Source organism: Anas platyrhynchos, chromosome 6 (genome assembly GCF_047663525.1).
Source record: "Anas platyrhynchos isolate ZD024472 breed Pekin duck chromosome 6, IASCAAS_PekinDuck_T2T, whole genome shotgun sequence".
Lineage (NCBI taxonomy): Eukaryota > Metazoa > Chordata > Aves > Anseriformes > Anatidae > Anas > Anas platyrhynchos.
In genome coordinates, this window is record NC_092592.1 from 7,141,902 (window position 1) to 7,156,637 (window position 14,736).

At 54.9% G+C, this 14,736-nt stretch overlaps 1 protein-coding gene across 2 annotated transcripts in view; it reads left to right on the forward strand.

Annotated features, from left to right (window-relative positions):
* CDH23 (cadherin related 23) overlaps positions 1-14,736 on the forward strand; it is a 126,239-nt gene continuing 111,503 nt past the window's right edge. The window contains exons 1-3 of one of the 2 annotated variants that reach the window (XM_072040336.1): positions 1-27; positions 8,443-8,514; positions 9,618-9,695. In XM_072040336.1, the coding sequence (XP_071896437.1) occupies positions 8,448-8,514; positions 9,618-9,695 (145 nt within the window). In that variant the 5' untranslated portion in view covers positions 1-27; positions 8,443-8,447. Of the gene's footprint in view, positions 28-1,095; positions 1,240-8,442; positions 8,515-9,617; positions 9,696-14,736 lie in introns of those variants that run through there. The other variant, XM_072040335.1, reaches the window with a different exon arrangement.

The following is a 14,736-nucleotide window of genomic DNA, read 5'->3' on the forward strand; positions in this document are numbered from 1 at the left end:
TGCAGCTCCAGGAGGAGGGATGTGCAGGTGAGCGTGTGGCTCCACAAGGGGTTTCGGGGATGGAAACAGCTCATTTGGGGTTTTAATTAGGAGCTGCTCGGGGTGGGGTATTGGGGTGGGGTCCCCTGAGACAGGGGTGGCTGTGGGTTTGTATATGCCTGCAGGGCAGGACCCAAAGCCCTGTCCATTTGGGGGGCTGCCTTGTTCCAGGTGGGATTTATGGGGCTCTCTTGCTTCCAAAAAGAATGAGAAATGGGGCGAAAGTGGTGAATCTGGCTGCTGTCTTTAGGGCCTTTGTAGGGAGGGCTCGGGCTGGGGACAGGGATCTGCCCTGTGATGTCCTGCGGGGATCAGGCTGAGGATGGAGACGAGGTGTGGGGAAGCCACCTGCTCTTCCCCCGGCTTTTAGGGACAAATATCCTGCCGAAAGCTGATGCCCCTCTGGATGCAGGGCCCTGGGCAAGCAGGAGCTGTGACTGTGAGCACAGTGGGGTGACAACCAACCCCTCCGTGGGGAGGGGACTGCTGCAACCCTCATCCCGCTGGGCTCGCGTCCTTCCTCCTGTCCCTACCCAGCTCCTTGCGAGGCCACGGGTGCGCCGTGGTCACTCGTGGGGTCAGCGGGGACCTCAGGAAGAAAGGTTTGGAGCCGTGTGTGGGCAGCAGCGCGATGCTACCGCTGCGTTAGAAACCGAGGCACCCAAGGGAGAGGAGCAGCACCCGCTGTGCGCCCAGGGCGCGGAGCTGCCCGTATCGCCTTCCTGCTCATCTATCATTTACACCCTGCCCCCCCGGTCTGCCAGCACGGCGAAACGGCACCCGCAGGGCTTGGGAGAAGGGGCTGGGGCAAAACTTGACGCTCCCCGGCCTGAAGTTTCTTTGCAAGAGGCGGGGGGGGGCGTGCAGGGGTCCCTCTCCAACCGGACCCTGCGCCCCCGGGGAGCTGAGCGCGGTCCCCAGCCCCTGCGGGTGCCGAGCAGGGGTTTTGGGGCAGGCTGCTGGGGGTGGGGGGGACCTGAACCCCCCCTTACCTGGGCGAGGGGCGCTGCGCCAGCCTCCGCTGCGCCGCTCGGGCTCCTGCCCACCCCTTCCTCCTCCTCCTCCTCTTCCTCCTCCTCCTGCTGCCGCTGCCTGGGCTCGCTCGGCGGCGCGGCTGGCGGCCGGGGGGGGGGCTCAGGGCTGGCTCTGGGACCGGCCCCCGCCACAGGTGATGTCCCCAAGGGCAGCGCCCCGCCACAGGTAATGTCCCCCCCGCCGGGCACCGCGTGGGTTTGCACGGGAGGGGTGCGCGGGGATGTCCTGTCCCCCACCCCTTATTTTTTCCCCCCCCGGTTTTGAGCCCCCTTATCTCTCCCCAGCGTCTTTGTTTTGCCGAGGGGACAACTTGTTTGGGGTGAGCATCCTCACCGTTATTGCTATAAATATATATTTTATTTTATTTTTTTGGGGGGTGGCTGGGAGAGAGGAGCTAGGGAGGATTCAGCGCCGTGCTCTCCATGGCAGGAGCCAGAGCATTCAGTTCTCCTCCCTTTGGGAAAAAAAAAATAAGGGGGGGGGCTTGTGGCTGCTGGTCTGACCCCAGACCACAAAGCAACCCCCTCCCCAGCCCTTTATCCCCCTCCCCGCTTTGTGATTTCGAGCCTGGATTAAAGGAGGAGGGAAACGCCGTCAACTTTCCCGGGCTGAACTTGTGCAAAAGGCAGCGAGTGCGGGAGCGGGCGGGAGGCTGGAGTTAAAGCCGGGCTGCAGCCGCCTCCGAGGGGTGCTCGGGGCTGGCAGTGGCCAAGCAGGGCTCAATTGGAAGGAAAGAGATTTCTTTAATCCCCTCCAAAATCCATATTAAACGGGAAAACAGCTTTACAAAGCGCCCAACTCGCCCCAAGCGGTTTCTTGTTATTTCTTGAGAAAATGCTGTATTTAAGATTTTTTTTTTTCCCCTACTCCTCTGCTTGCTCATCTTTTCATTAATCTCTGACAAAGCCGGGCAGTCCTCTTTTATTTAAATAAATCCTTCCCTGGCCACCTCAAAAGCTGACCCCCGTGCGCATCCAGCTCGGTGCTGCCCAGGCATCTCCAGCTTCGAGCCGGCTGCGGCTTTTATTTAAAGAAAATCCTCAAACTTCAAGAGCGTGGTCTGCTCCCCGTTAAAAACGGCCACTAAATTACATTAGCCTCCCTTTTAATCAGAGGACTCGGGGCTTCAGTAGGAGAGCTCAGGTTGTGAGGCAGGGACAGCTTTTCCTCGGTTTGATCAGCCCGGCACCGACCCTCTTGTTCCGATCCAGTGCCGAAGGTTGGGGATGCTCCAGGGAGGTAAATAAGAGTCTGTGCCCAGTGACAACTAAAAATACAGGTATGGGGCTTTGTTATTGGTGCTTAATTGGGCAAATACAAAAATCTGTGGTGCTGGTAGTAAAGACCTGCCAAAAAAAAAAAACCCACAATGGTGCTGCCAGCCCCCTCGTGCCAACCACTGCCACCTCCCTGAGCTGCCTCTTTTATTTATTTTATTATTTTTTTGGTGGGGTGTTATCCTGGAATGGGAAGTTTTCCATGCTGGTGCCTTTTTGGTGTCGTTTGCTTGTGTTTTGCTGTGCTGTGAGGCCCCCAAAGCTCTCCAGGTGCGGGGGTGCCCACGATGTCCCCAGCGCATCGTGCACAGGTCGGTGCAGGGGCTGGAGCACGCTTGATTCCGTGTGCCAGCCCCATGGGAAAGCTGCTTTTGTCAAAATCCAGGCGGGCGATGAGGGAGGGAGTTTGAATGTTGCCTCTCCCCCTTCCCCTGGGGAGGAAATCCCTCCACAATCGGATTTTTTTCTGCTTTGCCACCCCCTCCCTCCCCAGCCCTGGTTTCGGAGGGCACGCCGCGCACTTTGCGGCACGGAGTCGAGAGCGTGTCATCAGAGCACGATGTGGTGCTTTAGGAGCGAGTTGTAAAACATTCCCTTTATGGGCAACTGTAAAAATTGATGTTCTCACTTTTTTTTTTTTGGTGATAAGTGAGAGAAACAATGCTCGCAAGAAGCAGGAGCTGCAGAGCCAGCCTGGACCTAGGAAGGGCACCTAGGCGAAGCTCAGGGAGGCTGCATGTCCCCCAGGGGCTGTACCCAAAAATAAGGGTGTGGTAGCACCAGGAACGGCTTCTGCTTCTCCCAACTGGTGCCCAGCCTGAGGTCTGGCAGCTTCCCTGCCACCTTGATAGGGACAGGCAGAGAATGAGGGAGAACTTCCCCCGGAGCAGCCGGGGTGGCGAGGATGTCTCAAAAGGGCTGAATTTATCAAGTTTCTGAAATATTTGGCCCAGCTGGTCTCGAGCACTGGTTCTTTGTAAACGAGGCTGTGGGACTGACTTGCTGACGGGCTGTGGCCTCTCGTTAGGGTGGGAAGCATCCCAGCTGCTTGCAGCCCTGCTCTGCGGGGAGCGTTTGGGCACGGGCTGTGCTCTCTCCAAATTTTTCTGGAGGTTTGTTTTGGGACTAAAGGCTTGCTTGGGGTCTGAGCACAAGTAGTTGAAAGTGTGTGTCCTAGAACTTCTCTCCCTACAGCATCCTGCTTCCTCTGGTGACGTCCTCAACAACGCTGCAGGAGGACAAGGGTTAGTTTGGGACCTTTGTGGCCCAAAACCTACAAATATTTAAGATTCATGCTTTTGCGCTCGCGCTGCTGCAGGATCCTATTTCAGCTCGTGGGCTGTGCAGCTGAGCCGGGGAGTCCCAGTGCTTTTCCACGAGGCTCATCCAAGTCTTGCAGATATCTGGGATATTACCCAGGGCTCGGTGATCACCAGGGGCTGGAACAGCATTTTTGCCTGGCTTCCAGTGTTTTGTGGTCCTGTGGCTCTCAGCAGGGCTTTTTCCATCCTGAATCTGAATTGCTTTGCCCCACTCCAGCCATTGCATCACCTGAATACCCTTTGGGGGAGAAAGGTGCCCTTTGGGGGTCTAAATCACCAGGGAAATGGGTTTCCTGGTGGAAATCAGGGGCTGCTGGTGCCTGGGGAGCTGCAGCCCTGAGGAGGGCGTGCAGGGCAGGGACTGGGCACCTTAAAGGGTGCTCAGCTGTGGCTGGGGTCTTGCGAAGCCTTGGACAGACAGGTGCTGAGCTGCCCCTAATCAGAGCAGCTCCAGGGGTGCTGGACACCTTCAGTTTTCATCCTGCTCCTCCTGCTTTTGGGGTCTGGCATGGCAGCATTTGAGGCTAAGGGTTTATCATTTTATTTTTTATTTTTTCCCTAAGTAGCCCTGCCTCTGCCAAGCTCTGTTTTTGGCTGTTTTTTCCACCTTCCCTTTCCACGCTGGCACCATCTGCTCCTTGGTGGCTCCATCTCCACCACCTCGGCTCCTTGTTGGGGAGCCCGCTGGCTTGGTTGGTCTCCTTACCTCCTGCTTTTGGGCTGCTCCTGCCTGGGAGGAGAGCTTTTGTGATGGAAAATGGTTGCTAGTCACCCCAGGCATCGTAGCAACTGGAGCTGCAGGCTCGGAGCTGCCCTAGACAAAAATAAAAATAAAATAAATTAAAAAATCAGGCATTTTGCATTGAGCCAAGACAAATGGTGCCTTCACGGAGGAAGGATGCTGCAGCAGGGGATGTGTCCCCTTCCCAAAGATCCTGGGGTGATCGGATATTGCCTGATATTGATATTGCCAGGTACAACTGATGCTCAGCCCCACAGCTCTGTTCCTAGGTGGCTTTCTGTAGGGTTACCACAGCTGAAGCCTGCTGCCTGGACAGGGCTGTGGGGTTGTTGGGATTGCTTTATGGCTCTTGGAGAGCTCCTTTCCCTTCCAAGTGGGACAAAGTTTTCTTGCCCAGACGTTTCTGCTCAAATGGGATGTTTGCTTTTGGACCGGAGCCTTTGGTTATCCGATAAGCCCGCGCTGCCTTGCAGATAATGCTCGTTTCCTATCAGAAAAAAAAAATAAAAAATTTCTGGCAGCTCCCAACATTTCAACTCTGTTCCTTGTTTCGGGAGAGGATTGAGCTGGTGTAAATGTGGGAAGCTTTTTTCTGGGCTTTGAGAGGAAAGCAGGCAGCACCCTGAGTCCCTGTCCCCAGGTGCGGCGGTGCTCCCTGGGCACCCACCCTCCCCGCCGAGGTGCTGGCCCGTGTTTATTTAACGGGGGAATTTTTCCCCTCGCCGCGGGGAATAGAATAAAAAAGGGCAAGTTTTTTCACTGGGAACAAATCTCATTTTCAAGAGTCCTGACAAAATGAGCCATAAAATTACAATATTTCAGAGTGCTTCGTAATTCTAGCGCAGACGGCTCTTCATCATGGAATCTGAAAGCTCAGAAAATATAAAACTCATTAGATTAAAATAAACCACCTACTGCGTGGAAGAAAAGCTTATTTATCAATATCAATTTACTTCTGATTACCCTGTTCTGCAATTTGTTATTTTTAGGAATTATGATTTGTGTATTGCTCATGCCAATACATGGAGGGGGAAAAAAAATTTAACTTTTTTTTTCCCCCCCCCCCTCACCTTTTGAATCCTAGTTATTGCGGAGACCTAGCTAAGGAGTCACGAGGAATTAAATCAAGAAGTGGATTCTTGGCAGTGCTTGTGGCTGGGGGAATGGCAGGATGGAGAGGCTGGGATGTGTGGTGGGGGGCTTGGTGTTGGTGGGGGCTCCCCGCAGACCCCACCTTGGCTCTGCAGTGGGTTTTAGGAGGGGATTCTCCCGTACGTGTTTGGTGGTGACCCTCACGGCTCAGTGCCCTGGGTGTGATGGGATTCATGGAGCATCTCCGGGGGGGATTGAGCCCATCTAGGAGCAGATGCTGTTGGTGGGCAGCGCTGAATGCTGATTTTTGGGACCAGCCATGGGGCAGAGCCGTTGTTTGCTCTGTGTCCCCGGAGAAGATGCTTTTGGGGAAGGAGCAGAGAACCTGTGTACCTTTTTTCCTTGCATGACAAAGCCATGGGGGAGGCGCTTTGATTTACACTCTCATTTCTCCTTTATGCTCCTGGAACAGCACGGAGCTAACGGGGAGGCTGCCGTGATAAATTCGAGGCGCGGATATTGCGGCGATGGCTGGGGGAGAGGGGACCAGGTGGGGGGAAAAGGGGCTGGGGGCTGCTTGGGAGCACCAGCGGCTCGAATGCAAGAGCATCTCTGGCAGCGTGGCGCAGCCGCTGCTGCTCCAACGGAGGCAATTACGGGTGTTTTGTGTGCGTGCAAACCGCTTTGCTGTGCGAGCCCCCCAGCAGCGTGTGTAAAAATAACCGGTACAGGTGCACAGCCTGGAAGGCGACGTTCGAGCACCCCGGGAGTGATGCACAGCCTCGGCACAGCTCTGCTCCTGTCCGTATTTCTTGGAGGGGAGATGCTGGCGGGCTCTGGGCGCGTGGCTGCCAGCTCTGCTCGGAGCAGAGCGCGCGGTGGTTGGTGGCTGCTCCTCCTGGCCAGGCGGGTGGGATCCTCCTGATGGATGTGTTATTGGCATGGGGACCTTCTGTGGGGTCTGTCTCGGAGCTGCACACCTCCAGAGCCAAAGGAGAAGCAGCTCCCAACACCCGGTGGGGGGCTCGGTAGGGAGAGATGAGGTGAGATGTGTGGGTGTTGGGCTGGTGGTTGGGTTTGGTGACCCTCGAGGTCTGTTCCAACCGAGATTATTCCGTGATTTCATCAATTTTTTGCTCTGTCCATGAGCCAGCATGCAGGAAAACCACGGTGGTGTCCCGTGCTCAGCGCTCCCTGCAATTTCTACATGATAACTTCACTCCTAAATGTGGCGGGTGCCATTTGCGCAGCATCGCCGCACCCCTAACCGTGGCATTTCCCAGCGAAGGAGGCATCTGGGATGGGTGGGATTAAAAAGCTCTGCTGGTCTGGAGCTGCTTCCTAAACCTCCAAGCCCCCAACTCCTAAAGCAGCCGTCTGCAGAGCCGTAGAGGCTCCTCCGACTCGCATCTGTCACCGTTTAATACGGCGCTGTCTGCTGCCTCCCGTGCCTCGGGGACCGGTTGGGAAGTCTCTGGTTCGGCGTTAGCGCCTTGGCAGCCAGGAGACCACGGTTAAGTTCCTGGAGACGACTTGCCCAGGGACATTATTATGCTGCGTGCTGCTCCGAAGGCTCCCTACAAAGAGCCTCTGCCAGGCACAAGGTGCAATTTAATATGCTCTTAGTCACAATCCTAAAGTTCTCCCCCGAGACTTCTCAATCCCGCTCCTAAATTTGCAATATTCAAGTGAACCGTCTCCGAGAGCCAGTGAAGAGCTGCACTGTTAATGAAGACAGACAAAAATCAAAATGACATTTCAGGCAATTACTTACATAATGAAGTGACTGACTCGGAATATACAATATTTAGATTTATCACGCCACTCGAAAGGGATGCTGTCAGCCGCCTTTATTTCTGCATCGCACAAATTGTTTTTCCACTGCCCTGTTGCTTTTTAATCGTGGTCTGTGAAGCTGGGAAATAATGTTTCCGCTCACTTGGGCTTGTAGAGGCACTGCTTTAGGGAAAAGTTAGTGCTTTCCTCGGTGGCATCCCTGCCCTGCACAGTGCAGAGGGGCTCAATGCTTTGAGCACGCCACGCGTAATTTGGGCACATGTTGGGGGTGGCAGCTTGAATTCTCCTGCCCTGCCTGTGTTGTGGACCTTCAAGTTTTTTGGGGGAGTTCAGCACACTGATCCTGAAGGTTGAGCAGTGCTGACCCCAGATATCTTCCCAGGCTTGTGCTGAATTCCCTAAAGGTGCCCCCAAAACGCACCCTGCTGTTATTCCTACCTGCGTGCATCCCTTTTCCTCCTGGAGGCTCTCCCGCTGTAAAATAGCTGCAGAAATTAGAATTTAAGGCCTTTTCTGTGGAAACGGTGACAGAGTTGTTATGAACTGTCTTCTCTGACACGTCTATCAGTAAAAATAAAATACACGTAGCTATTCCTCCGAGGCTCCTGGAGGAGCATCCGCCCCTTCCCGCAGTGCTGGGGCTGGGCTGGGGGCTCCCTGGCAGGGCGAGGAGGCTGCTTTATATCCCGGTGGCTTATCCCCTGCAGGGGATGGGTGAACGTGCTTTGGAAGTGAGCATAAAGCATGCCCAGGGGCTGGCTGAGAGCAGGTGTAGGGTCCTCTGGCTGGGTTAATCCTGCTTTGATTTAGTGCCCACGGTTGGGACTGCAGGGACGGGGAAAAAAGCAGTGGTGGCTCTTCAGGGTGTCAGCAAACCTCTCCCTGGGGCTGTGGCTGTGGGCAGAGGGAACGGGAAGGAACCAAGCGAGCCGTGGAGGTGCAACTGTTCAGCTCCTTGGCTTCCCTGATGTGCTGCGGGGTTCCTCGGTGAAGCGTCCTGCAGAAAATCTGAGCTTTGGCAAAATGTCCATGTGTCCAATGGGCCAGCTGGGGCAGGACTGCGTCCCCCAGCCCGCTTTGGGTAGAAGAGGCAATATCCGTGGTGTCCGAAATTAACGGAGAGTTTCTCCTTTGGCAGGAACCATGAGGCGTCCCGCTGCTGCCAGCAACCTTCTGCTGTGCCTCCTGGCCCTGGAGCTGGTCCCTTTGGGTAAGTAGGGCTCACGGCTGGTACCTGCCCTGCTTGCAGCACTTTTTGGGGCAGACCTCCTGGAGGAGGGCAGGTGGGATGGGAGAGGAGGAGGAGGAGGAGGAGGAGGAGGAGGATGTGCTGGTGGCTCCAGCAGATGCTCCTGGTGCATCCCAGTGGGAAAACCTTGGCAACTTCCAGGTGTGGGCTCAAGGGGTCACATCTGATGGTGGATGTGGCAGCAGGCACAGTGTTTGGTCACCTCCTGCACCTAAAACCTGCAGGCAGTCAGAGGGAGCAGACAAAAGGCAAGGATGGAAGCCAGAGGCTCGTTAGCTGTTTAACAGCAGAGGTATTACTGTAACACGTGGCAGGACTCTCCCCGTGCTTTCAACAGCAGAATGATTACCTGACCGGCGCTGTAATACATGCCGTGCGGGAAATAACTCCTCTCCCAGCTGCTCGAGCTCTCCTGCAATTCCAGCTGGAGCAAGTGCCAGCTCGCAGGAGAGCGCAGGGCATGCAGAGACAGGGCTGTGATGGCCAGCAGGTCCAAGCAAGCTCCAAAGCCTCCTGAGATGCCATCATTAGCTCCAAACAACCCAACCAGGCACAGGGGATTTGGGCTGAGACCTCCTCTTGCCCCTTTCTACGTGTCCCTAATGAGGCGGTGGCATGGGGGCTGCGCTCCCGCTCCTCCAGCTGCCTGAAAAAGGGAGCAGAAATAAGTGAGCCCGGTTATTAGAGGTGAAAGGAGGCAATTAGAGGGAAAGGCGATTGTGCCACGGGAGGAGGGAGGGAGACGCGCGAGGCTTCGCAGGGATGGCTGACAAGGCGAAAGGCTCTCAGCCGTGGGAGCAAAGCAAGGTATTAATCACGGGCTAAAACAATAATTGATGCTCTCGGTCCCCCCTCTGCCTCCACCCTGCCAAGGAAAATGCTGAAAAAAGGTGGTGGCTTCTGTAGGAGCCATCCCTGCCCTTCTGCAGCCGGGTTTGGGGTTGGTTTGGGGGCACCCCTCATCATCCCTGCAGCCAGCGGTGTCTGATCCCCCTCTCTGCCCTGATTTTCTTCTGCCCTTGCGAGGCCACTAAAAAAAAATCCAATTTTTGTCCTCTTCCCAGGCTGGGGCAACCGGCTGCCCTACTTCATAAACTACTTCTTCGACACCTACCTGCTGATCAACGAGGACACCCCTGTGGGTAAGTGCTGTGCGCCGGCGGGATGGGCCTGCCAACCCCACGCTGGGCAAGGCTTTTAAAAATAAATAATAATAATAAAATAGCAATTCAACCTGATCATTTGGGGCTTTTTTGGCCCGTGTATTCAGACTGGTGGCTGAAGTTGTGGCTTGTCCTTTCCGGCTGCCCAGGTGGGATGGGAGGAGGGCGCATGCCTGCCATGGGGAGCTTTTGGTTTGGTCTTTTCCAGGCTCAGAGCAGTGTCTTTCGAAATGCTCTGCAGGTGGGAAGATTAAGCTGATTTCTTCCTTTTCTGGCTGTTAGTTGCTTGGTTGATTACCCCACGTGCTGCGGGGAGAGGTGTTTTGGTGTTTTGTCATTCGGCCTGGGGCTGTTACGCTGCTGCTGCAGCTCGGTCCTGGGTGGCAGCAGGCTCCTGATGCGCCCAGGGCACAGGGATGGGGGCAGGATCTCCAGAAAAAGATCACAATTGAGCGTGCTGGGAGAGCTTTAGGAGGGGAGGGAAGACAGCCCTAGTGCATTTGTTCTTTTGGGACAGCTCATGGTGTCCCTGAAGCAGGTGGTGACCACCAGGGACAGATCAGTGCCCCCTGCTCGGGTCTGTTCTCCACGTGCTCAGGCTGGTGCTGAGATGCTGCCCTGCTCCCAGCACTTGCTTTCCCTTTCCTCCTGCAAATACCCGAGCATGGAGTTGCTGGAATACACTGCCAGGGACCTGGGAGTGTGTGCAGGGTCGTGGTGCACGTCCGTGTGTGTGTTGGTGCCCTTGGATGCAAAAAAATAAAATAATAATAAATCTTGGTTTTCTTCTGATTGACAGGTGTAGCTTATTTTTATTTCTTTATTTAGCTGGTGATTGGTTTGTAGTAAATGCAGAAATCGACCTGGTCGTTCTCGGCCTCTTTCCAGGCTCTCAGTCCATTAAACTTGTGCTCTTCAATCAGGGCTCATGACTGGCTTTTAATGCTGGAGGAATCGATTGTGAGCCCTCGTGAGCAGCAGCGGAGGGCGGCCAGGAGGTGATGGAGGCCCCTTCTCCTGTGCTTCCACCTCCACCTCCTGCTTTCTCTGGCCATGCAGTTGCGTGGCAGCCTCAGCAGACTGCTCGTGCTGTGCCCAGATTGTCACCAGCGCTCTCGGGGGCTGGAGGAGTCTCCTCTAATGCTCGTTCAGCTCAACCATCGCATCCAGCAACGCCGAGAGGTTTTTGTCTTGTCTCCAGCTTCCCCTCGACTGCAGCTTTTGCAGGGTTTGGGGTGGTGTCTGAGGGACACCAGGCAGGGCCTGGAGTCTTGCTGCCTGGTTTTGGAGAGATGCTCCTGGCTGCTGAGGTCCGTGTGAGGAGCATCTTGAGGGAAAGGTCTGTTGGAGCAGCAGCAGCCTGCCTGGGGAGCTCGGTCCTGCAGCGATGCTCGGGTTTATTTGCAATGCCAAACACCACTCAGAGCTGCTGCTCGGGTTACTTTACTCACGTTACTGCAGGAAGCAAGCTACGAGCAATGTAAAGACAGGAAGGAATGCAGTGGGAATGTTTTCTGATTTTTATTTTATTTTATTATTTTTTTAAATTTTCCCCCTGCCCATGCCTTGCACCCGTGTTATTTCTCAAGCCCCTCTACAGCCACCCCATAGCGGTCATTTCCTACCTGGCTCCTTTCCTTCCCCCAGTGCGCTCTCTGCCCCCGATTGCCAGCATCCTCAGCAAATACACTTAGTGCTGAATTTGCCCCAGAGGAAGTCCCTGGGAAGAAAGCAGCTGTGCAGATGTAGGAGAGAGAGAGCGAGCTGGAAACAGCTTAATGGAAACGCTTCCTGACCAAGCACACAGCTCTCGAAGTACTTGAGCTTGAAATACCTTATGGGAATTGGACTGAACTTCTATTTTGGTGGAAAATGGGGAAAGGTTTCTGACAGTCTACTTCTCCGTTGAGATATTGTGTGAATAAAATCGTTCCTGGAATTAGTTTGGGGCTTGATTTTATTTTTTTTTCCCCTAAACTTTGTATGACGCTGTACAGAAATGAAATTCACTCTTAAGAATATTGGCGCTCTGGGATTTGGTTCCCAGATGCACCGGAGGGAAATGTCAGCCTTGAAACTGTTGACAAACAACATTTGTGTTTTCTTTTTCGCTGCTGCTGGTGTTGGTTTTCCCTGCTGCTGGTCGATGCTGTCAGAGTTAGGCGTGTTAACTCCAGAAAGGCATCATCTGGCAGCACCTTTCTCGTGTCCCAGCTGGTGTGCAAGTAGCAGAACTGCCGTGGCACCTTTATTGGAGAAATAATGTGGATTCTTGAAGTCTTAGAAGTGAAATTACAGAAAAAAATAATTTAAAGTGATTGCAGTGCGCTGAGCAAGGTCTGAAGCTCCCCCTTGGGTCCTGGTACCCTCCTGCAGCATCCCCAGTGCTTGGTGCACCGGGTGCTGGTGTCACTGGCAGGAGGGAGGGCTCAGCCATCCCCGTGCAGAGTGAGGCCCCTGGGTGCTGAGCCAGCTCCGGGTGCCTCCCTCCAGCCCTCTCCTTGCTCTCCGTGGCCGGGCTCAGGCACACCTAGCACCAACCGAGCATCCCCACACGCTGCGTGCGATGCCTAGAGGAATCTTAAGCAACAATTAAGAGATCATTCCCCCTCTAATCACTTACAGGAGTAAATTAGTCTTGTCAGGAGCTATTAAGACGGAGAGCTCGGAATTCATTAGGCGAGATGGGGACTACGGAGCTGCTGGCGCTGCCGCCAGCCCGGGCTGATTAATTCCTCTGAAAACATCATCAATGCCCATCTGTTTCATTTAGGTCCGGGGAGAGCAATTTTCAGGTGGACTGACCCTCTAGTCAGCTAGTTCACCCAGAAGTAATGAAACACACACACAGGCGGAGGGGGAGCGGGGGGAATCCAGAACGTGAGCAGGGCGAGAGACACCGAACGGGGATGGGAGAGCAGGGGGGCAGGAGGAGGAGGAGGAGGAAGGGTGATGAAGGGTGGTCGGGGCACGAACGTGCTGTGTGGATGCTGGGGACATCACGGATGATGGGAATGTGGGGATAAAGGGAGAGGTTTGCTGCTTTTTTTTTTTTTTTTTGGCTCTACCCTGCTATTTGGACCAATGCGTCAAAGGAAAAGGGGCACCTGGAGAGCCCGCGCCAGCTGCGGGTAGCCAAATCGAGGTGTTTTCCACCCAAAGTAATAGCTGGTTAACAGCCCTGAGAGCGCGAGCTTCCAGGAGAGGCACTGTCTGTCTTTATTGTGTTACTGACTGCCTTAAGCAAAATCATTCCAAGGGCCATTTCGTTTAATCCCACACCTTTTAGAGGTGGCTAATGGAGAGCAGCGTGGATATCGACGCCGGTGGAGTGCCGGAGGTCTGGAGAGGGGATGCTCTTCGTCAGCATCACGAGGAGGTGGTGTTACTGTAGGAAGGGGTTCCTCAGGAGGTGGGGATCAGCGGGGCAAACCTTCCCTGGGGCTTTTATAGCCCCAGGGGGGCTGTATTTGCTGCTGTCCCCGAGGGAAAGCTGGAGGTGGGGGCTGAGATGGGGAGCGTCAGCCCAGGCTTCAAGTGGTGCTTCTGCTCCTGGAGATGCACAAAGGTGTGAGAATGTTTTGGGGCTGAATTTGGGGTATGCAGACCTAAATTTCTTGTGGCAGGAGCCGTGTTTTGCCCCGAGGCAGGGATTTGGGGAGGGGAGGATGGGGCACCCTTGGCTGCCCCTGGTGCTGCTCCTAAGGCTTGCCCTGAGGTGGGCAGTGGGAGAAACAAAGCTGTGGGGGCTCAGCTCCTTCTGCTTGGGGTCCCACCCTCCTAAATATTAGTGAAATGCAGCAACTGGGGGTCTAATTACCCAGAAAATGGGTTTGCTATATGCAGGACAGGATTCAGAAAATGAAGATATTGGGTCTGTAAACAGCCTCACAACCACCCCTCTTGGATTCACCTGAGTTTCTGTGAAAGCTTTCATGCCTCAGCACCTGGCAAACTGCGTGACAAAGGCCGTTTGGATGAGCACAATCCCACTTTTTGAAGCATCACAGGGACAACCTGGTCTCAAACTAGGAGAGGGGAGTGAACCTGGAGGACCTGCATCTTCTGTAGGTCTTGCTGGGGTCGAGTGATGTGGGATGGAATGGAAACCTACTGGGATTTTGGCCATTCCCAGGCAACGTGAGCACGGGAAGATGCCAGGGGAGGTGCTCAGGGCACATGGGATGCCCAGCAGGAGGAAGGCTGGGCTCCCCTGGAGCTCCAGCCTGGGCTGCTGCTGTTTTATTTCAAGTTATTTCTGGGCAGGAGAGGGCTTGCAGCTGGGGCTCTCAGCTCTTGGCCCCTCCAGCTTGCTGGGATCCTCTCCTCTGAGCGTTATCAGCAGGAGGCTTCCAGCACCTGGGGGGATGCTCAGCCCCAAAGCCGGCTGCATCCTCTCCTGGGCTGAGGACGTGTGCTCTGCTCCTGGCCCTGCTGCCTCTCCCAGGGAAAAGTGCTGTGCTTTCTGAGCAGGTGACTGACGGGAGGTATTACAGCTCGCCTCTGTCCCCGTTTGCTGCCTGGAACTTCTGCTGAGCTGGTAAATGCACTGCCAATAGCTCCTGCTTTGGGAACAGGGTGGGGATGCTCGGGGGGAAAAAAAATCCGTCTCGTTTGGGAACTTGCAGTGCCACTGCAGGAATGTCAGTGGGGCCAGGAAGGACAGCTTTGGCCAGGAGGATTGTGATGGTGTGGCCTGAATTTCTGCAGGGAACAACCCAGGCCCTGACTTCTGAGAGCTGGAGCCCGCCCAGGGCAGGCAGCACTGAGCAAATTGCTCCTTCTTCGCAAAGGGAATTGGGGAGAAAAGCTGGTTTTCTGAGAAAATCCACACTGGGCTCTGAAGCATGCGGCTGTTTCTCCAGCAAGCTCATCAAAAGGAGCCGTGGTGGACACTCGGAGCCTTTTGGGACCTAGGGTTGCTTTCCAAGGGGCTAGGAAGAGGGATTTGCTGTCCGGCAAGCGGGGTGGCCCAGTGGTGAGCGTGGCTCGGAGGCGACGTGTCCCTCCGATAGATGCA